Source organism: Porites lutea, chromosome 3 (genome assembly GCF_958299795.1).
Source record: "Porites lutea chromosome 3, jaPorLute2.1, whole genome shotgun sequence".
In the NCBI taxonomy this organism is placed as follows: Eukaryota; Metazoa; Cnidaria; class Anthozoa; order Scleractinia; family Poritidae; genus Porites; species Porites lutea.
The window spans coordinates 33,930,877-33,954,880 of NC_133203.1; the positions used below are offsets into that span (position 1 = coordinate 33,930,877).

At 37.8% G+C, this 24,004-nt stretch overlaps 1 protein-coding gene across 2 annotated transcripts; it reads right to left on the reverse strand.

The window, feature by feature from the left end:
- Nucleotides 1-23,912, reverse strand: LOC140930991 (splicing factor 3B subunit 1-like). Of its 2 annotated transcripts, XM_073380736.1 has the most exons (32): nucleotides 23,849-23,912; nucleotides 23,696-23,766; nucleotides 23,404-23,468; nucleotides 22,671-22,716; nucleotides 21,594-21,692; nucleotides 20,979-21,093; nucleotides 17,143-17,228; nucleotides 16,328-16,409; nucleotides 15,835-15,920; nucleotides 15,236-15,434; nucleotides 14,142-14,195; nucleotides 13,642-14,000; nucleotides 13,082-13,180; nucleotides 12,906-13,001; nucleotides 11,936-12,139; nucleotides 11,614-11,691; nucleotides 11,307-11,393; nucleotides 10,722-10,804; nucleotides 9,971-10,158; nucleotides 9,195-9,340; nucleotides 8,534-8,680; nucleotides 7,981-8,106; nucleotides 7,559-7,684; nucleotides 7,253-7,348; nucleotides 6,248-6,430; nucleotides 5,180-5,272; nucleotides 4,339-4,424; nucleotides 3,933-4,118; nucleotides 2,970-3,242; nucleotides 1,824-2,040; nucleotides 1,630-1,704; nucleotides 1-1,090 (listed from the first exon to the last, which is right to left on the reverse strand). In XM_073380736.1, exons 1-32 carry the CDS (start codon nucleotides 23,883-23,885, stop codon nucleotides 1,007-1,009), a joined length of 3,972 nt encoding a protein of 1,323 aa, XP_073236837.1. In that variant the 5' UTR covers nucleotides 23,886-23,912; the 3' UTR covers nucleotides 1-1,006. The 2 variants fall into 2 exon arrangements, with proteins under 2 accessions (XP_073236837.1, XP_073236838.1); XM_073380737.1 differs by lacking the exons at nucleotides 20,979-21,093; nucleotides 21,594-21,692; nucleotides 22,671-22,716; ... (1 more) ...; nucleotides 23,696-23,766; nucleotides 23,849-23,912 and adding an exon at nucleotides 17,597-19,621.
- Nucleotides 23,913-24,004: the final 92 nt, after the last annotated feature.

Here is a 24,004-nt window from a genome sequence, read left to right on the forward strand (position 1 = left end):
CATGATTTAAAGTCTTTATTATTAGTTTTATTAGATTATATGCTTCTAACACGATTTCATAACTACTTCAGTGAGAAGGTACACTCAAATCGCTGTTAAAAAAACGAGCACAAGGTTTCTTCTCAATGAAACCCCTACAATTAACAGCGGCTGAAAGTCACTGTTCCTAAAATACATTTTTTTTTTATTTCGGGACAACAATCTCTTATACTTCACGTGTGGTTCACTTGAATGGTAGTACCTTTAGTGTGATCTCAAACAGTTTATAGCCAACGCCCTTCAGTAAAACGGTTCATAAGGAGAGAGCGTCTCATAGGAACAACAAATAAATTCTACTTGATCACCCTCTAATATTTAGTGACTACTACAGTCATAGCCCCCTGTACCAGCACTAAGTCTCCTTGCTTAGACAAGAGCTCACCTAACAGAAACTCGAATTAACCCTTTAAGCCCTAAGAGTGATCAGCATGAAATTTCTCCTTATAATATCAATGCTTTCAGTTAGAAAACAGAGTGGGCATGAGAATTGAGCACATGATTATGGCAGATAAGTCTAATTGTTATTTCAACAAACTCTCCCCACTACTTCTTTTGAAAAAGTATAGGGACAGTAAATGAGAATCTCAATTTTGATATTAGGGTTTAAAGGGTTGAACAAACCTAAGAACGGCGGAGACCAACCCAAAAGAAATGACAACCTGGCTGCGAAGAGCATTTCCAAATTACAAATGGTGGATGCATGAAAAAATTAAATAGAGTTTGAATTATTATGTCTACGAGCCGATTGATTGAAAAATAACTTGCCAGCAACTGTTACTAACTGAGCGGCTAATTCCGAAGAGCCATTGGGAGAAGCGTTAACTTCGAAGCCACAAACCTGAGTGTTGTAAAACTATATCAGTTACTTAAACAGTTTTTGTCTTTCTATTTACAAAATACCACGTTTTCGCCACTGGTTACAAAGAATAAATTACTGAACAGAATATTGACAAGCCAAGAAAAGAGATCACAAGAAATACGAGAGTTCTGCTCGAGCGAAGTTGTTCTTCTCATCACTGGGTGCAGTCGGGTATGCTGCTACAAGCGAATCCTACAAGACCAAAAATAAAATGATGGTTAATAAAAGAATTGTAACTACACAGCTAAAACGTCCATAGCGGCGGGGATAGCCTGCGAGCAAGTATGGCGTACGTAATAAAAACTAGCACTGTAAAAAATTTTTTTGTCGAGTTGAAAATGTACAGCGAACAAGGTCAAATAAAAACGTTGAGTTCAAAAGCTAAACGATAAGTGTAAATACGTTTTCCAATGATGTGAACTCTAAAGGAAGAGTGTAAAATATTGAATTCAGCTGTAAAATTCAAGTTTTGAAGTTGAAAGTTTAAATGAGCAATTTAAAATACAAACCATGAATTTTGGCGGGGATCGTACGCCATAGTAAACTCCTGTCAAGCTTTCCTATTTTCGAAAGTTTTACTTTCGTTACTGGTTCGTACACCGAGAATAAGCTCAAAGACGAGATCAGTGACAGTTCTATACAAGCACCGCTATCCTAAAATATTCAGTTCTTAATTCACGAAGTATAATCACAATATTTGGGAGCATTGTTAAACTCTTTAGGAGTTTTACCTGAGATCCAATGTATAAGCTGTTGTAGATCTTCCAGTAGACATCTCGAACTTTTCGCGCCGGGTGAAACATTCCCTAAAATCGTAAAAAAAAAAGAAACACTGAATTCAGTAAAGACAGTTCGTGTTGAACTGAATACTCAGGTTTGCCGTTAACCGTGAAAATCCTGATGGTGAAAGTCTCCAATAACTAACCTGTAAACAGTAGTGAAGAACTCTGGATGGTCCTAATGCTACTCTCATGCCTTCAATAGACTCCATAACAGCGTTGATAACATGAGGCGACGTTTCAAAGATGTTGGGCCACACATAGTTGATGAGGTGAGTGAGTGCATCTTCACAGCCGAAGCCTGACACACCCAGGGCCATGTGTTTTATAGCTGCACAGGCGGTCTGTCGATGAACTAAATCCCTGCAGGAGATAACAACACGCTGGGTTAGCAAATCGCAGTCAAAATGTCTCAGTCATACAAATTATCAATTGCTACAGTCAAACCCCGCTTTATAAGGGCACTTCTTTAATACGGACGGTTTGCTTTGTCCCTGGGGAAAAAAAAACCTCACATTTTCTCTAAATTCAACCCGCTTAATACGAACACCCCGTTAATACGGACACTTTCTATGCTCCTTCAGTGCCCGTATTAGCGGGGTTTGCCTGTACTTAGTCAAACTGAAACACTTTCAAGTTGGTAGTATTGGGTAGATTTAGAGAAGACAATGACGTAGCGTCAAATGAGAGCGCAAAAGCGCGCGGAAACGACTGAACAAGACTTGTAGTTCTGTCATAACGAACCTCTAAATAACGAAGTCCTCGGTGAGACGAGCGATAATCAACGATCCAGTAATGGTAAAAAATATGGAAATGAACCTCGATATAATGAAATCTCGCTATAGCGAACATATTCTGCCAGTCCCACGGCCCTACCGTTCGTTATATCGACGTTCCACTGCATTTTGTTTTTGGATCCGCATAGCCTGCGTAACAAGCGTTTCCGCGTGAGTTCGTCGAGAGAGTTGGGACGCAAGAAAAAAAATTTACTCTCGCTAAAACTCGGTCGCGCAAAAATTAGATCAGAAACGCTCGCTAAGAAGGCTAAGATATGCGCAAGCCATCGCACTCCTTTCTGTATTTTCATTAATCTCGGATGAAGCGAGTACGTGACACAACAACCCTTATTAGCCTGTCCATAGGAACGCCCTCCACCAAAGGCGTGACAGCATATATGGAATCTTTAACAGGGTTATATGCTTCTGTCTTTATCCATTTATAACATCAGTCTCGGCTGAAGAAAGTAACGCAACGGGCCTCATCGGTCACTCACGCGATTACAAAACTCATACCTGTCCATAAGTGCGTCCTCCAACAAAGGCGTGACAGCATAGATGTAATCTTTACCCATTTCTCCAATGTACTCGAACAAGAAAGACAGGGACTTCAGCACACCGTTCTGTACATTCAACTCTGGCACACGATACTCATTCATCAGAGCAGGTAGCACGGTGAAGGGTGAACAAGTCTCTGCAACAATGGCTATGGCAACAGTGGTACACACTCTGTTTTGACGCTCTTGTACTTTTAGATTGTTTAGTAGAGTGGCAAGCACATCCTGGGGACTTAACAGTACAAACATTGATATGCCATTACGTGGTCGTATTACAACAAGTTGCATTGAATTAATTCTTCAAATCGCAAGAGTGATAAACAATATCAAGACACATTCAAGAGAAAAGGTTGCGGGAATTAATTAAATAATCACGTAAGACAAAATGCTTGATCTTTTATCAAATTCTCTCAACTTCTTCTTAATGAAAATGTATAGAGACCAGCGTAGAGAATTTGTATGTTGATAAGTCCAGCGAAAAAACTCTTTAAATTAGCTCTTTTGCTTTATAGCATGTGCAGACTGTTTATCCATTGTTGGTGTCTCATTTTCTGCTAAGCAAGTCAACCTGGCGTTATATGATACGAACAAATGGTTCCATATGACTTGCTTCGTAGTTCAAGAAGACGGAAGATTATCAATTTGGGCTTTTGCCCACTGGTAAAAGACTAAAATACAGTGGAAGCTCTCGTAAGAGGATACCATCGGGACGCAAACAAGGTGTCCACAACTGGAGCTGACGCTTACCTGAATGTAAAATACAGAGTTTGTATGAGAGTTGAGAAAAACGGGGTTTCGTGAAGGCGGTCGTAAGTAGAGCTGTCCGCTGACGAGAGTGTCCGTTAGAAGAGCTTCTACTGCATCAACAACAAACGCTTTGAACAATATTATTGTACAAGAACATAATTCAAGTGTAACATACCCAATTGCTTTGGCAATGTACCCAAACGTGTTCACAGTAGCTCTTCTGATTGCTTTCTTGTGCGCCTTCAGCAGCTCCAGCAGCTCAAAGCAAATTCTCATCCATTCACGAGCCCCAACATGTTCGGCTCCTCTGTCAGCTATTCTACCCACAAGGTCAATACAGTTCTCTTGTACCTTCTCGTGCCTGAGAAAAAGAAGCTTCAAAGGATCAGCTCTCAAGTTGCAAAAATTCAACTGAAAAAAAATGCCAATCCTGTTTTGTGAAATACTAAGAAACATATAGTAACTTGGCTGATACTCCTGTGTGTGAGGTTTTTCGCACCACATGATAGTGAGGCCGGCTTCTTCATCCAAGATTATTTTAGTACCGACCAATTTTACAGCAGAAAGGATGAGTACTATACCTGTTCTTCAGAATGGGTGTTAATCTTGGGAGCAAGTCCTTGATGGGTGGAGTCATTTTGTTCATTCCAATTACATTGACAATTGCCTGAAAACAAATAAGAAAACCAATTACTTTTTGCTTATTATTTGATTACTAAAATTACGATAACAACTTAACTATACAATCCCAGAAGGGGCTAAGTCAACATTCAACAAAAATTTCGTCTTGAAATTTACTAAAATACTGAAAAAAAATGCTTGGTTAAAGGACTGCCAAAGCAAAGAGGTTTCATATAGATGGTTACATCGTAGGATTTAAAAGGTAGAAAATGCAATATGTGGCTTCATCATTCACTCCACAAAGGTTTCAACAGTTCTTCTCAAACTCATCAATAATTCATAAAGAAAATACAAAGGAAATTAATGTTTAAGGAGTGTTCGGAAAAAACTGTTCATTTTTGCATCATTAATTTTTCCTTGTTAAATCATTTTGTTTGAGAAGTAATATCTAGTCTCTTCTCAGTGTTTCATCTACGTCTCATGCTTGATATATTACTTCAAGCCAAAAAACAGTAATTTTAAAAGAGTTTCAACGACCCTTTTTAAAAAAAGGGTGTGGGAGGGTTATGGAAGAATGTTTCACCTGACATCTGGACACTAAGAAACTATCTGTAAAACAGTGAGACACGACAGAGATTTCTAAGCAAATTTTCAGTTGTCTAGATAACAGAAAATATGCTCAATCCAAGTGTAAGATGAAGCTAAGGAAATAATAACTATTACTAATTCTTGCAAACCCAATAAAATTAAGCTTTTTAATGAACACCATTCACAATAAATATAACTGCTGTCGCTTCTTACCTTGAGTGCACCCAGAATACTTCCTAGCACTTCAGGATACTCTTCTCCAAGGTACTCATACAACACCACACCCAAGTGACCCATCAATTTTTCCTGTTTATAGCAAAAACAATTCAGAATATTAGTAAAATTGCAACACCTGATATTTCTACTTTAGACAAAATGTTTTTGTTAGCTATTGTGAATTATTTATTGATAAAAAGACACAAATCAATTGAGAGGTTCTCTAGCATTCTCAAAGAGTGTGTCTTCTGACCCTTGTATAACTTTAATTCTAAGTTAACAACTGCGTCGCTTAATAGAAGTGGGTGCTCAGGATGTCCAGGGGCTTCCACCTTTGGCACAACCAGCCCCGAGACAGAGTTACGCCCCCATGGCTGGCAAACCTGAGGCCTCCAGCCATGAGCCCCCACGCCAATGGAACCAGGCACCTGTCACACTGATTTAACAGTGGAAGAATAAAGGCGGGGGGGGGGGGATGGGGGTAAAAAAATGATTCAAAGGCTGAACCAAGAGAATGGCTGCCAGGAAAACACTGTACTGAGCAGATGGAGGTGATGTAAGCAAGGCTAACCGCGCTTGAGGCAAACGACTGACCGCTGACCACGTCAGCACTCCTTGTTGTTAACTGTGTTAAATAAATGTTTATTTAGCTTCACTGTAACATCTAATTTTACAACAGTCAGCCTTCTTGTAAGTGACCACCCTTGGTGCACAAAAAAATGGTTGCTTAAAGGAAGGCAACTGCTATGATCTGACAGCACGCTTGGTTTGCACTATTAACAACTGAACTTTTGTGCACGTTCAGGCAATGGTTTTCTTACAATCATACGTGATCATGCTGGTTGGATGCTTACCGCAAACAGAAAACAAAAGAATATGTCAAATTTCTGGCCTAAAAAGTCCTTGTGGTCGTTTAAGAAATTTCAGTAGAGGGGGCTTACAAGAGAGTTTTTGAAACAGTATTTGACTGAAAAGCAAAATGATTATTTACAAAGTGGTTGTTTATGGCAGGTGGTCACTTATAAGAAGTGATGCTGATTGTGTATGTGAGAGTTGGATACTCACCTCCCCACAGGTCATCATGACCTGAGCAATCCTAGAGATGAGATCAGCAGCCTGTTGTCTGACTTTAGCTGACTTGTTGTTCAATCTCCAAAGAATGGTACCACAGATCTGTGGTAAATATGGCTTCACACGCTTGCCCAGTGCATTCACCACTGTACCAAAACCATTCAGCATAACAATATCCTGAGAGTAAAAACACACCTCAATAAACAAATAAATAACTAAAAAATTCTAGATTTCTAGTTAGAAGTATTGACAGTTGTAGCATAACATCAATAGAAAAGGGCTTGGAGACTTATTTCTTGATTCCTAAACAAGTTCTCCTCTTCAGTACTATGGAGAGGATACGAAGGACAGTTTGGAGAATAGAGACCTTAAGATCGAGGTTTGGTCATTTTACTGCAAACGACCAACTGCGGTTTGCGGTTAACGGTTTCACGTTATCCATCTGCCCATATTTGGGACTTAAGATTTGCGGGTGGTAGCTCACGGCTGCCATGTTTGTTTTCATCCATCCACTTACTTCTATTTTAGCTGAGAAATTGTCTTCAAAATTTTGTTTTTAAAATAGAATTCGATAATCGATAAGCAAAAGAGTTCTATATAGTCGTATTTCTTCGCAAACGTGGGATTGTGATGTCTTAGGGTGCAAAAAACCTTGAGGTAAATCACTTACCTCTGGAGCATGATCTAGCCGTACAAACACAAACCTAAAAACGCAAACCCAATGGCAAGGCCCTGGTCACGTGACTTCTTGACATTCATGATTCACGGGAAATGTCAAAAAACCTCAATCTTGGGGTCTCTAATATGTATGCTGACTTTTGGTCTTGAAAAGTCAACCCCAAGTTTATGCCCAACCCCTTGTCTGATCTGGCCATTGACCCACAAAGAGCACTGGGAAATACACCAAAGGGGGCATAGACTAGACACAGTTGATGTCAGGTAAGAAAAATTCTTATGTAACTACCAGGGAGCTGGCCCCCAAAATAGAGAACCTGATACCTCTTGTGTCTGTTCCTGGAAGGCATACAGGATGCCGTCAATAAGCTGTTCTTCTAGACGTGAATCAACATCGGATGAGCCAAGGTTACCCATGGTCTGTAATAAAACAAAGTTTAGATACAATTGCCAAGAAACAGATATCAGTAAATCAGGACACTAGAGGAAAATCGCAAAGTATACAACATTTTACTCATCATAATCATCAGATTACCTCCAGGGAGAAAAAAAAATGATGGCACCTCAATTGAATGACTACCTAATGTTGAAAATGTACAATGAGGGCTGTATTTTGGAAAGGATTGTTACCTTTTCAATGGTTTCCATGACCATTTTTCTGTACTGTTCATTTTCATCTTTCAAGTCGTCCACAATTCTGTTGATGATCTCTGACGCTCCAACTTTGTTTGCCAGTTCTACTGTTGTATCAACAAGCTGCCAAAAACAACATTAACACTTAGTAATTAACCTGTGTTCACTAGCACTCTTAAGCAGTAGATAAAATAGATAAAGTTATTGGAGCAGTCAATACTATTCAAAACCAAGTAATAAAGCAAGTATTTCACAAAGCAGCATTTTCACAGTTGTATTGCTATTTGCTATGACTTTAATTCCTCTTCGCCATAGTTTTTTCAATCAGCATGAATGCTTGCCTTAGTTAAAAGCCTTGCTTCAGATAAGGGAAAGAAATGCAACAGCCATTTTCACATAATTAAAATAATAGTTCATACCTGTCTGTAATTTCTTCTGTCAAGTGCCATCCTATGCTGCCAGAAATGTTTGAAAAAATCTGGTAAAATTTCATCTTTGATGTACTGAGCTTCAACACCATCTGTAGCACAACACTGCTTCACCACCTGTCAATCAATAAAGTAAATAAGACTTGTACATGAGTGGTCTGACATCCAAAGATCCAAAGAGGGGCTGTAAATAATGATCTCTTATAATTATGTCCTAGAGAGATCCTTGAAATTATTGTTACTGGAAGACAATAGTACCTGAATGTATTTTGTGAGCATGAATTTTATTTTATGGAATACCAAATTAATCAATAATAAATTCCTGTTGAATGAGTAATACACTCTCTCATCTGCTTTGACTACTGTGGTGAATTTTAATTTCTGGATAGCCATTATCTATTTCAAGGTATTAACAAAGAAAAACACAACAAGCTACACAACAGTCAAATTTAAATCAAGACATAACAAATGGATTTTCCTAGCAATGACTGAAATAATTGTGATAATCTTAAGAGATCTTCTTAAGGGGCTGGCTCAGACTAACCTTTAACACAATCTTCTTCATTTCTTCATCAGGACTCTGAAACTCACGAATCAAGATCAACATCACTTCTCTGGTGTAGTAGTTGGCATACTCTGCATCCATAAGAGGAATCAGGTACCCAATGGCTTTGAGAAAAGCAGCAAGACCCTGAAAAAGAAAAGGCAGCATGTTAGATTCAAACTTTTCCTTTCACTCAGCAGACAAACTATACAATGAGACCATTCAAAAACAGCATTTTCACAGTACAGTGTATTTGTTCATGTTACGGATTTTAATGGATGGAACTATTTCTGAAGTCACAGATGGCCAGGTACTCTTTCCACCACAGGACAACTAGTTATGACTTACACAAAATCAAAGGATGCAGGGTCTTTTTCAATGGCTTTTTATAAACATATTTTTTTTATTATTTTCTGGATGAATAAGGAAGCTCAAGGGGCCAAAGGTTGCACTATTGAGGTTTAAAAGTTTTTTTTTTATCTAGCCTAAAAGATACATGGAAACCTTCCACAAGCTAGCACCTAATATGTGAAGAGTTACTGGTTGCTTAAGGGAGGTGGTCTCTTACAAAAGTCAAACTCCAAGTAAATGTCCAGAAACATCATCATTTTGGAAGAGAATTAGGAGTGAGAATATGTGGGTGGTAAGTCCTTAATCTCACCTTTCCCCGGTGCTGTCTGATACCCTTCCACAGTGGTTTCAGGACACTGTCAAAAGACTCAATACCGTAAGGTGTGGCAGCTTCAGCAAGAGCTGCCAAGGCAAGAGCTGTGATGGTTCGCACCTTCTGTTGTTCATCAACCAAGCCTACAAAGACAAAAAACAACAATGGTTAGGAATAAATATATTTACTTTTCTGTAGAATGATCTGTTACAGACACAGCCCCTATCATTACTGGCAAGAGATCCCAAAACCACTGTTAAGCATGGAAAAAAAAACATGACACCAGTATTACATAAACAATTTCTGAATTAATTTTAAAAATCAACTGCCTTAATGGTAATCTTGAATGGGAAAATGATGTGACACAAAGGTTTTGACATTTCTTACCCTCCAACATATATGTACAACCAACTACTTTCAGAAAAGTGGATAATAAAGAAATGCACTCATTTGATTCTGCCATTTTCTTTTCAAGGGAGTTTGTAAAACTTCCAAGCCATTAGAGAGTTTAAGCTTCACATATATGGCAAACAGCAAACGTCAAACATCAGATTGAAGTTGAGAATTTTTCAAAATAGAAAATGAGCAGATAAAAACAGCTCAAAACAATTCTTATGGATAAAAAATTGCATGAAACTACCAATTATTTATGTACAGAAATAATGAACAGTACACAATAAGTACACGTGGTACAAATCCGTGTTTGCCATTTGACGTAAACATGATTCTCAACCTCTCTAATAAAATTGTTTTTAATTATGCAATAGCCTTACCATGTTCAATAATCTCCACTAGATTTCGCAAGTGTGGCAAGATAGCACAACCCATCAGAATAGCAATCTGCTGGACAATTTTGATGCCTGTGTGACGGGCTTGCCATGACTTCTTACTGCGACACACAGCTTTTAAGAAAGGCAGTAGGGAGGGAATACCCAGGGCAGATGCTACAACAGCAAAGGCTCTGTAAGAAACAAAACAGCACAGAAAATGGTGAGTTGGAGGGCAGATATAGAAAACAATTTTAGGCTGATACCCAGAAATTCGATTCTACGCCAGCAATCAACATTATTTTGATTATGGAGATGATACTTTTGAAAAAGCTGGATAAGTAAATTTATTAGCAAACTGGTCTATTCCAAGGAAAATGCTACATGTACAGCTGCAGGTAGAGAAGTATTTATATAAAAAATTTGGAAGAAACCTTTTTCACCTAGATGTTCAAGTGACAGTTTAATAAATCTTTAAGGTGGATGTAAAAACTAATGCCAGGTGTGCAGACCAGTCAAACTGTATTATATTGCAAGATGTTAGCAGTTAAGCTTAACATTACATTCTATACAACTGACCAACCCTCCAAGTTTTTGCTTGGTCACCATTTGGCAAGCAAATCTTTTGGTTTGGGGAGACTATATTGCAAATCAAGTCGCCAGCTCCAAAATTCTACACACCATGGTGACCAAAATGGTTGCAACTTGGAGTGGCTTAAAACTGCCTTTTTTGCAATAGTAACAAAAAAAAATGTACCTTGCAGTGGTGTTACGGACATACTCATCAATGTTGTCAATATCAGGTCTCATGGTGGAGATCATTGTAGCCAAGCCAGCAGCCTAAAGGAAGACACAGATTTCAAATCAATAAAATGACATGGTTTGAATCCTGGCTCAGGGTGTTAAAAAGTTTGATGGCACTATCCTTCAAAAAAAATCCAGTGGATGTGAATTAACAAAAATTTAAATTGTACTATTGGAAAGGGATTTATCTAGTGGATAGCAATATCTACAATTGAACAAATAGGGACTATGGTACACAGTTCATATTTGTCATATATGTCAGTTGAACGGGATCATCTGGGAAAGTAAAATAATGAGCACTTTTGATGTTGTTGAATGACAATGAAAACTGGTGTAAAATTTATCAACAGAAGTTTAATATCACCGAGTGTTTAGACTGATGATGACCTTAATCCTCCTAGGACTAATCATCAGGATTAGCCTTTTAAAATGTAGTGTCTGTACACAAGAGAAATTACAGTGCAATATTATAAGCCAATGGTTCATTTTAACACTTGATTGTTATGTCAGCACTGAATCAGGGCAAGCCAACACTAACCTTGGCCAAGTTGGAAATGATTTCACGCCCCTCCACTCTTGCATAGTAGTCTTCATCAATCAACAGAGGTTCAATAACCACAAGGATCTGAAAAGAGACCATTTCATTAATAAAATCGTATTATATATCTACCTAACAATTTGTACAAGAATGAAGAAGTACATAACATTGCAGAGACCATGTGAGTGTTATTAGATCAGACTTCAGTAAAACCAAACAAACTTTGAGCCAAGCTGAAAATTATTGATAACTATACGTGTTTACTTAATAATATTTGAGATTTTGTTTTTGTTAACTAGCAGCTTACCTTGTGAACAAATGGCCGGACAAGATCGTCAAGCTTGTACAAAATTCGGTCAATGACTTTTACCAGCAAGTGACGCTCCTACAAAAGAGAATATTGAACATTACCATAAAATTAATACAAAAGTATAACAATTGAATTAGAGACCAATGACATGAACCAGATAAACTTCTGCCCAAAAATTTTCTTTCAGCACAGTAACTGTTATTCATAGGACCAATGTTGTCCACCAATGAGCATACAGTGTACCATCACAATTTTAACAAAAAAAATGAGGCAAATTGAAATACAACTTGACATAATTTATGCTACTCAGATGACTCACTTGATCTTCCAATGTAGGTGACATCAACAGAGGAAGGATTTGGTTAAACAAAGGCCCAGCACCAAACTCACGAGCCTTATCAGTAATCTGCCGCAGGGCTGCCTTTCTCATGGGTGGAGTACCATTCTTGATTTTCAACAACAGCTTCATGATCTTTCTCTCCTTAAGTTCCTCTGCACTTAAAGTGCTCTCATCCACATCCACCTGTGAATTCACACACAAGAAATTAACCCTTTAAGACCCAATTAGTTTTCTCCTAATGATATCCATACAATGTCAAGAAATTAGGTTATGAGAATTAATTAAATAATCACCAAAGAGAAAATGCTTTGATCTTTTCTCAAATTCTCTCAACTCATTCCTTAAAGAAATGTATAGAGATCAGTTTGGAGAATTTGCCAGTGGATATAGGGGCTTAAAGGGTTAAAGTAAACCAAGCTTATGGTTTCAGGGTTGTCACTAAGATTTCAAGTTTCCTGGTAAATATAAAAAGTAGGCAGGGAATCAAATGGCTAGAGATTTCTTGTAGTTCTATTCTTCTTCTATTTTCCAATGAAGGTAACCAGGGGCCACATTCATAGGTGCCGGGGCAAATCCCCGGCCCCCGGCTCTTAAAGACAGGGTTTCCATGGAATGCACCTATATTCCAAAATAAAAATATTACCAATCCAACTGAATCATGGAACATACATGACATTCATATTCCAAAAAAGATTACCAATTACAACTGAACTTTTTAGTTGTCTAATGTACAGAATCTTTTGAAGACATTTTTTCACTGCACAGTTGGAGCATTGGCAATAATCCCTTATCATATCCATGATGCAAATTCATGTCATTCTCTAAAGAAGTAAATGGCTTTAATTTTTCAGCTTGAATGATGCTATGCTACAGTAAAAACTACATGAAGTAATAAGACAATCCTTGGGACAGTTTTACAATTTAGAGCATCAAAGAATTTTGAACTTACCAACAGTTTGTCAAAGTATTGCACATCATCAGGCTTCAAGTATGGCAGATTGCCAGGAGGCTGGTCTTCAACCAGTTTGGCTGATCTGTCTTCTTGCTGCAATTAAAATAAATAACATGGTCAAATATTAAAGTGATTATTGAGAGAAGGGATAAAGTTAAGCAAGTTTTTTTTACCTGGATGTAGAACCCAGAGCCTCCTATAGGAGTGGGTGTGGCTGTCAGCTTTCGTGTTGGCGTTCTGATTGGCTGATAACCTGGTGGTGGCTCAAGAATCTAAAAATAGAACATCACATTAGAAAATGTAAATGTCAAGATTGCTTGATTTCTAGTGAAGGAGAATTGAAAAATAATGTGAGACGTTTTTGATTTAAAATCTTAGAACATGAGTAAATACTTTGCACCATTTGTTAACTTCAGTATGAAAATATTTGCCACAGTATTGGCGGAATAGTCACTCTGATCAATAAAACATTACACAAGAATCATCCTACAAAATGGGCTCTGTAAAAACACTGAACCTGCCTCACAGCTATTACCATTTAAGTCCTTTCTCTACATTTGACAATGACTTGTAAAAAAGTGACCAGTGGCAAAACCTTATGCTAGGAGAATCAGGAAAATGTATGCAACAATTAAACTTTCTAAGGAGATCCAGAAAATAAAATGTATGGTCAAACCCTTCCTTACATCAGATACAGCAGCTTTTAATGTGAAAAAAGAAAGATAAATAGAACCTTATATCCCTCCTTGGGGAAAAGTGAATCAAGTTCCTCATCAGAGAGGTATCTGTTGCGTTCATCAATTTCCCTTTCCCAGCGATATGCTTGCATCTGTTCTGGTGTCATGGCCATTTGTCCTGGGGTAGGCGTCTGCATCTGCATAGCAGCAGCTCCAGCAGGAGTGACCCCACTTGTGCCAATCATGGGGGTGGTACCACCCATTTGACTGGCTGGTGTTTCATCCCATCTGGACCTTCGCTTACTACCTGGAGTGGGTGTGGCACCAGGTGTTTCAGCTCCAGTGCGATCCGTTCTTGGGGTCTCGGCCCAGCCTGGGGTGGCATGGCCTGGAGTTGTGTGACCTGGGGTCTCACCTGTGTTAAAAAAGGGCATTAGTTTGTCATTAAGGGCCAACAAGCTGATGAAAATTAAAATCCAATCCATATCAATCGATTACTTCAACTTAAAAAAAGAGAAGCTATCAATTTTTTCATGACATACTGGAGAAAACAAACCTCTCTCTGTCTTTGGGGTCTCATCCCAGCGATTCCTCCTGGTTGATGAAATACCTGAGTGTAGGAAAAGAAAATACATCATACAAATACATGGTACTTATATTTTGTAAATAACGTAATGTGCTATGTTATTATCTTATCTACAGATGAAACCCACACAATCACCGTAAGGTTACAACCACCATTTTAGCCTGAAAAAAAGTACGGTCATTATCTCATCGACACTAGACCCTGTTGTTATGACCGACAACCTGCTTTTGAAGTTTACGGTCTTTAGCTTCTACACATTTTTTCTCACTAATGCAGGGTGCAAAGAAAATCATTTTTACAGCTTGCCATTCGGGCAAGCTGAAGCTAGCATTTACTAGCCCAGATGTCATTTCAACTAGCCCCAAAAGCTTTTCATCGAGCAGAATTGATTTCACACTTCTTCTGTTATTCGAATTCCTCAAAGAACATCACTTGCCCGTCGGGCAAGTTAAAAACAGATTTCACTTGCCTAATAGCAAAATCCACTAGCCCCGGGCTATCGGACACTACTTTCTTTGCACGCTGCTAATGTGACCCATCAATGACAATCACTAAGTGAGGATAAGTGAAAAAAACGGATCTGACAAGCAGCAGCCTTTCAGCAGAGGGGTCTACAGGAAGTTGTCCAAAGTGGATAAATAAACATCTCAGTGATATCAAGTAATTGATGGTTAAAATGAAATAAAACGTTGCAATCTCATATTTCAGAAACCCTAAGGGTGAATTTGATCGTCTGTATTCCACAATAAGAACACACCAAAAATTTCTAACAAAACTCTTTTCCTGGGATTTTCGAACCACTTGAATGCAGCAGCTATAATTATTATCAATAATGTAACTACGACATGCATGAATGTGATTTCAATTTCTAGGACAAATGCTTTTTCTCATTTCATGAACTTCTTCATTTTCATGTCAGCCAACAAATGAATGGTAGGTTAAAATTTGTAATGCTTGACCGAAAGATCCCTAGAGTCTATTCTATTCATTCTTATTCTGGAATACTGTTAAACGAACACACCCTAAGCATTACTGCTCTCGCAGCAAATTTATCAAGGATTTACCTGGTGTAGTATTTCCTGGTGTAGCACTGGGTGTAGCATGGCCTGGTGTGACATGACTGGGTGTTGCCTCCCATATCCTGGTGCTGGGTGTGGCCCCCGGGGTTTCTGAACCAGGTCTGTGAGGGGTCACACCAGGAGTCTCAGATCCTTTGGCCCGTCCAGGAGTCTCATCCCATCGACTTGCTGAAGGGGTTGACATCTAAATGCCAGCAAAAAAAAGATAAACAGTGTTACTTAGACTAATTGTCGAATTCTTGTCAGACAACTGTATAAAATTGTCACTGAACTTGCCCATGTTCCCCCTATTTGCTTCTTGCTGTAACACTTCAAAGACTCTTACTAACAAAGTTCACTCCTGTTTCCAGTTTCTTATTAATTTCTATTCATTGGGTTAGCTGTTTTTGCCGAGAACGGCTAAGGCACTGGAGCTTCAATCTTATAACAAGATCTTCTTCAGCAAGGAAAGCTTTTAATGTTGCTACTGGAGTATTTCCACTAGTATTGAAACTGCTCTTATTTGAACATAAGAAACAATGTGGTTTTCTTGATTATACACAAATAATTTACAAAATGGTTCTAAGAAGCACCATTATTTCTACCTCAGCTTGATCCCAACTGCTGGATTTTTTCTTTGCTGGCGTTTCATCTCCAGATGCCTGCTGATCCCACCGGCGTCGTTTCCTCTCTGAAACATGAATACACTTTTGGTTGTCATAACTTTGCCCAGATCTACAGATGTCTACAATATAATGATTTTTTTTGGAAAAAAAGGGTTTTTCTACTTGCAATTGCCCAACAAAAGGGAGACATAAGGGACTACTGGGGCACTACCAAGGCACAGCCTTTCAGGAGCATTTATATACAAGTAGAATGCACCTTACCGGCAAGTGTGTTTAACAAAAAGGAAAACCATAAAATCTGGATAGTACAACATCACAAGTATTATAACAAATTATGAAGTAGGAAACAACAAAAAAGTGTTCCTTGTGCAGCATTAGAATTTTTATGAAGACTTGTACTTTTATTTTGTTGTCTAAAAACTCCTACATACTTTTGTAACTCAAACTTGTAAATTTTTCCACTGAAAAGTACCTGGCTTGGAAGCTGCAGCTGCCTGATTTTTCTGCAAGTCTCCAGATGCTGCTTGATCCCTGAGATGACGGACAATTTCTGCCTGAAATAAACAAGTACCGGTAGTTTGTTAAAATGACGATGTCTATACTTGTAAAGCAGACATATCTAACCCAATTACTTCTTACTCCTATAGGAAAGATTCTAGTAAATGCCCAATTAGAACACGAAAAGGCTTAGAAAAAAAGCAGCACTAAGTAAGTAACGTAAAATTCCAAAAATAAGCCCCGGGACTTATATTTTTCAAAGGCCCTTTTTGAGGGGCTTTTTTTAGGAGGGGCTTATATTCAGAGGGGCTTATCTACAGAGGGAAATTTGCATTTCAAAATCAACTGGGCTAGCCTTACAGTTGGAAGTAATTTACCGTTTTTGCTTTGTTTTACTTTGTATTTGAGGGCAATTTTCCAAGTACAAGCCCCCGGGGCTTATATTTAGAGGGGCAATTTAACAGAGGGTTTTTTGCGTTACTGGTTTGGGGGGCTTATATTTGGAGGGAATTTTACATGGAGGGGCTTATTTTCGGAATTTTACGGTATGCCAATTTTGCTTGAAATTGTTTAAGCAACTGTTTAGCGTTGTCATCCTCCTATTGTCTGCATTAAAATTCACGGATTAGTCCTTGCCTGGACCAGCCTTAGAAGATTTATTGTCCTGTACAAGTCATCTCAATGTAAATAGTGTGCAGATCAGGAAGTAAACAAGGATGGTAGTCCTATATGGTTAAATTATGGTATTTTGGGAGACAATAGGGGATTGTAAAAGATGTATGTCCAAACCTGATCTCTTTGAAGAACCTGCTCTTCAACAATGTCCTTATAGGTCCTCATATTTTTCAACATGACTGGATCAGGTGTTTTGCCACCTACAAAAAAATTAAAAAAGAGAAAAAAAGAAAGCCATATTAATCATTTGCAAGCTCCATCACAAAGAAAACATTAATTATACACAATTATTTTGCTTACTAGAAAATGTGTGAAACAAAAAATGTATGGTAGGAACGTTCTGTGGTAGATTAAAAAAAACTTGCACACTGTCCATAATGAACGCCTGCCAGTCCCTCAGACTCTACAAACACAGTTCATTTGTAACTGTTAACTGTGAGTCATCAAGACCAGCAGGCTTAACCTCTCGTCCTAAGTTGCTAGTGACAGTGGAGTAAAACACACAAAAAGACAATAACAAGAGCTAAATTATCATGTGGAACAGTCGCTGCGGCATTGTAACACCAACCCAGTGGGTAGGAATCTTGCGATGAGTCGTACCACTCACTGACATCTTAGCCTGGCTCGTCTCCTAATAAATAATTCTTCAGAGGTCAGTAATCGACCACTGTGTAGTATCAGTACTGGACTGGTTATTCTTTATTATTAGTTATATTGGCCGAATTTACACCAGAGACAAATTATCCGTCAAAGACAAATTCTCTATCTCAGACGCATAATTCGTCTAGATATAAAACTGGCGTTTAGATTAATCTTGAGCCAAAATTCATCTCCCCTTGATTTGTCTTTCAGTAGATCTTACAGCCACGCTGTCACACAAATAATTAGCCTGAGACAGATAATCTGTCTCTAACTTTATATCTGGAAAACAAAAAATAGATGGATTTGACCTAAAATTTGACTTGAGAAGGCCTAGTGCCTATTTCTTCAAAAGGTTTCTAAGCATTTTTCTCCATTTCAAATCATGACCTCACATCAACTAGTTAAACCCTTATCCCACCATTCATCAATTCATTGTCTCAGCATGTAAAGTGATGTTCACTGTTGCCAATTCATTCATACTTTCTGCTAGACAACTATTCAGCTGAAATACTCTTCCGTCCTTGCACTGTTCTCAACCAATTCCTTAAAAGGGCTATGAACACCACCATTTTGTTTGTTTTTTTCTGTCCAGTCCGCTACTTAAACTGAAGAGCCATGTAAATTTCTCTCTCGAATTTATACCTGGACAAATAAGTTGTCTGATGGATAATTTTGTTTAGAGAGACAATCTGTCTCTAGCATAAATTCAGCCACTGTAAAACTTTCAACTGCCTCACACAAGGGTTTGAAATCTTTACTTAAATAGTTTCTGTTTCGCGTTTATTACAGACAGTATGTACTTTTGCAAGAGGACTTCAAATGGGACAGGGAATACACATTGTTCAATATCCACAGAAAAAATAAAACTCATAGTTTAAATGAACAAAAAAATTTGACCAACGTTTGTTGTGAGGAAATATCCAACAATGACTGTCATTTTAGAGAAACTCCATTCATCAAAAACCAAACACTTTTCTTACTTAATGAGAAACATCTTTTTCCTTTTGGGTGAAAATTTGTATTTCAGGTAGTTAAACCTTCTACTTCTAACATAACTTACGACTATTTTAGAACTCTTATTTTAATATTAACGTAAGTATTGGATGCCGTTTGGTCCAGATCATCGCACAAGGCATTCCGTCCATTTATACCCATACTTGAGACAAAGTTTTTGTAAATAACCAACACTATAAGTCATTTACTCTTGCAATTATTTTGTGCAGATGATGAGTGTAGAATCCAGTACTCACCGCTGAATGGAAAAAAGGGGTTGAGGAGTAAGTATAATGAAGTCAACAGTTCTTATATTACTTTATATAAAAGGGTAAAAGCAGTCCAACAAAACTATAGTACAGTGGATTCCCATAATTTCAACACCAGGAAATGGTTCACTTCTTGTTATCTTGGACCAGATGACAGGCACCAAGACACATTAACATAACAACACAATTTTACCACTACTATATTTTAAAAGTTCTGTTAACTAAAAGCAGTACATTCAGTTGAAAAATTTATTACACAATTTTTGCCCACAATTATTTCAGTAACCATTCATTAGAAGGTCAACTAGTGGTTTAAACCATGACAATAGAAATTTGGATTTCAAATGCAATAATTACTGAATTGGTGCAAACTTTAACAGAATGATATTAGAACTACAAAGGCCTCATATTAAACACTATTGCCTCAATTCTTGTCTGACGCCAGGAAATAAGAAATAATGGGAGTCCACTTTAAACAGTAACCTTTTTTAGACCAACACTATCAAGACAAGTTTCAGGGGTAAGGAAGATGGAAAGTTGTGTTCCAGACAATGTGGAACATAGCTTGAAATCCAGGCAAGGACCTGAGAGGGGTGTTTGCTTAAAAAGGGAGACCTGTATAAACCATAAAGACTAAAGCAAAACAAACCAGAATTGGCAGTTAACAGCAGGAAGCATATTTAAAGATTCGCCCCTGTGAAGGAAATGCCGTAGAAAATTCTACCTAACGTTTGGCAGTGTTTATGTCATCTATATGTCGTACTTGCTTGGTGGATTTGTTGAAGGATAATTAAGAACAAAAAAAACTTTTAACCTGTAAACAATTTTTGGACTGTAACAATTATTATAACTATAGTGTCTGCACGTATAGCTCATGACAAATGCCTACCATAATAATGTGGCCATTTAAAAATAATATGTGTAGCTGGAACTACAAAGTTAATAGGGACCTTAGGCAACTATGACAACGGCAACAAAAACAACATAAAAAAACAATTGGTTTTATGACCAAAACAACAGCTCCGCACGTGAATCATGCTTTTTAGCACATTTCTTTGACGTCTACTGCACGACTACGACGTGGAACCTCTCCAATGCGACATTAAATGGAGGACGTGGACACACGACAACAAATTTTCCTTTCTCTATTTCAACATGGATAAAGCCCTTAAGATTTCAACTCCAGGAAATGTCGCTTACATTTGACAAATTGAGCGGTTCCAAAGAGACCCGATAAAGTTTGAACAGACGCAAATTCAATGTTTTAGTGATCTTTTCACTGCCGTCATCGTCGTAGTTGCTTAAGGTCCCTATTTACACCAGCAAGATGACACATTTTGGCAAAGTAGAGCTACTTCCATTAGTACATACTTTCTAACTATAGTTTTGCTGGACTGAAAGAATCCTTTATAGGGTTCTCAATTAAAACAAAACTGGGTCATAAAGAGGCAATTATCCATGATTACTGAAAAAAAGGTACAGTGGAACTCCACTCATGAGTTATTAGAATATATTGCAACATCGGGGTGAAAACGGTTAAACAACTGATAAACTGCCTTTATCTCAATCCAATTTGCCAAGTTGCTTGTAAGACAAAGAAAGAAAATGAAATTAATCGAGAGTCACTTGGTGCTACAAATCTTTCAACTCAGAGAGAAAACGAACAGTGTAAATATGAAACCTGGGATAATTTTGAGCATCATAGTACATTACTAGTCAGGTTAAAAAACGTTTTCAACTGACAAAATGATCTTAAGGAAGAAAAATGTCACTCATTTTAAAAAAAGGTTTCAATTAAAAGGAGGTTCCACTGTACCAGACTATCTCTCCCTCAACCTTAAAGTATTTAATGCATTGTTCACACTTTTGTTTTGCAAATCTCTTTCTAGATACAATCACAACTAAAACTAACAAGATAAAACTAATACCTTGTCATGGCTACTCTAAAAATATTTCTTTGCTACCAAGTTAGAGTTAAGTATCAGACTTTAATTTCTGACCATAATAACAATACAAAGTAAAAAAGGTTAATTTATCTACACCTACCATCTTGAAAGGGATCATGCCTTGGTGGTGATATGATCATTTGCCTCCGTCTGGCTCTATATGCATCTTCCCGCTCAGCGATTGTTGGTTGTCTGTGCTGAGCAAAAGGGTCCACCTGATAAGATAAAAAATCATATTCACTTCATCAAGCCTCATCAAATTAAACCTAATTTACATTGCAATGGAACACTCGAAGAATTGCATGGAAACAAATGAAACGTTGAACGCTCTTTATAAAGCTTTTACCTCATGTAATTTTTGTTTTTCTTTTGTTTTTGGGTATGGTAGTATATGTAAATGAAGTTGAAACAAAAGAACAATAAAAATTACCTGAGATAATAAATTAACAGTACTGAAATTTTGATATAACATGTGGTTATCTCAGTGGAAATTCAGTTACAATATAGCTGCAAAAATTAATATAATGATGATCAGTTTCACTTATGTTCTGACAAGAGTATTATTACAAATACTCCAAAAGTGTTGTCATTTGAATTGAACCTTATTTTCAGAATGCTTGCCATTAAAAGGCAAGTGCTTATAATACAACTGTACCTTGTCTAATAGAAACCACATACACCAACATGATATTATAAAGGTACAATGTATACATACATGTTCTGCTGTATGAGCAATCTCATTTAATAGTGCAGCAGGAGCAGTGTAGCTATTCCGTGACTGGTGCATAATTGTTGTTGAGTAATCATCGTCATCCTGAACAAAATGCCATGAGAGAAACAGGTTAAAGGAAAACATAAAACTATCCACCTGATTTGGCACCAGGTGGTAGGTAGGGGGAAGGGAGAGGGAGGAGGGCGACTCCCCTATAAAAGCTATTATATAGGGATCTACCAGCCCAAAGGATGTTGATTTTGAGTTCTTTCAGGCCTCAAAATAATTTTTGGACGGTGGGCAGAAATTTTTGCTCAGTCAAGTCTTATTTCTGACTAGTCAAAAAATAGGAAAAAAGTGAACTAATCCTTGTGTCATTATTTATTCATAAACATGACTGTACTTTTACAAGGAAGCAAAGTCTAAGACGTACATGTAAGGATTTGGCTGTTTGTTTAGGAATAAGAGTCTGCATGACTGGTCAACATGACCAGTGAGTGGAGCTTCTGGCCGGTCAAGAGGCCACTCTGACCGGACAGTGTCCGTTGACCAGCCAATATTTTGAGCCCTGCCTTTGGGCTAAAAACAAGACAGTATAGATTCAACCATTGCGCTCTAAAATCAGGAATGTTTTTTTTTAGCAGACCACAAGGGCATATATATATATATATGTGCGTATATAATGTAGAACATTCAGTGTGAAAAAACTGCCTGATACTAATAAATACACACTATGTTGACTTCACTTGGGCAAGGTAATGGAGTGGCAAACCAAGTACAATAATTTATTCTCAGAGGCCAGGTGTGAAAACAGGTGTAGAAGATTGGATGTTTTGGTCTGAAATTGGGTCAGGATTTGGAGAACTGGGCAGTAAACCCCAAAGAAGAATTCCCCAAGGATTAGCCCCTCACCAGGGAGGGGAAGGGCGAGGGGGCAAGTGAAATACAAGCAGGAGGATGTAAAATCTAAATTATGACCACTGTATGAGATTGTTTTGTAGCGATAATTTTGGTGTTTACTTATATGTTAGCAACGCTGACAAAAAGGTTGGAAGATCAAAAATAAAAACCAGGACTAACCTCTTCTTGCTCATTTGGAGCAATGTCTGTGGAATAACCCTCAAATCTAAAGTGGAAGAAACAAAAGAGTATAATAATATTTTCAATTAACATTACTTAATACAACTCTTCAGGGTTGCAGGGACTAGATTTGCTGCAATATAATATCGCTTACACCAACTTAGTGCACTATTTTGATTGCTGACGCCCAAGGCTCAACAGTAGACAACCAAAGCATTTGAATGAATCAAATAAGAAGTAAACCAAGCAAGTAGTGCAGGTTGTAGTTTCTCTAAAGGTGACTTTTGGATGACTTGAGCAGTTACCTCACCAACATGTAGTCCTAGAGTTTCTTCAGAAACATATCCATAACTAACTGGGGTGCAAGGATGGCAGAGGCACATTGGTGAGGGCACTTGCCTCCCAACATTGCAACCGAGGTTCAAGTTTGGGCATCGGCATTACACATGAGTTGAGTTAGTTGTTCATTCCCTTCTTTGCTCTGAAAGGTTTTTCTCTGGGTATTCCTGTTTTCCCGCTCCACAAAAAAACAACACTTCTACATTCCAAATCAATCTGAAACACACAGACACTTTTAAACAAGTTCTTAAGGACTCCGAGTGCTTTGTGGGTAAACAAATTACAAAAAGAGCAAATCCATAGCTAATTTCTCTCTTGTTTGAGTAAATGTATAAAAAAAATCTACACTTTTGCCTGACTGGTCGATAAATAACTTCCTTCAAAAATATTTTACCTGTTCCCACCCGAGCCATAAATCTCCACATCGTAGCCTCCTTCACCAACAGATGCTAAACCAACCTGCAAAGAAACACAGTCGATGATTTCATAAGCTCAGTCCACTTTGTCGTACCTTTATTTACGATAAAATGGCATAATCTACAGATTACAGCACACTTTTTCGCTTCTAAATAGGATTAAAATGAAACAGTAATACGTTAAATGATTTACTTCGGTTAAAATTGACGCAGACGCTTACAAAGTTAAAAGGAAAATGCAAAGCGTTAAAAGTTGATGATCTAGCATACCTTTTCGCCGATGTCAACTTTCGGTAAATTTGACCTCTGGGCTTGAATCTGCTGAATTTGTCTTTCAATTTCTAATGAAAAAGAGACATAGTTGTTAAGGAGTGTGAACACAATATGAAATAATGCCATATTTAACTAGAAGAAGATATTTACCTTCATGTGTAGTCGGTGCTTTAGCTAAAGTAGCCATTTTGTTTCACGACAGCACGACGAAGTTACCCACAATGCAACAAAAAAAGGGCAAAACAGTACCCCGGATGACTACATGTCACGTGTTGTCGACTATTGCCCAAGTACGAAAATAGAGGC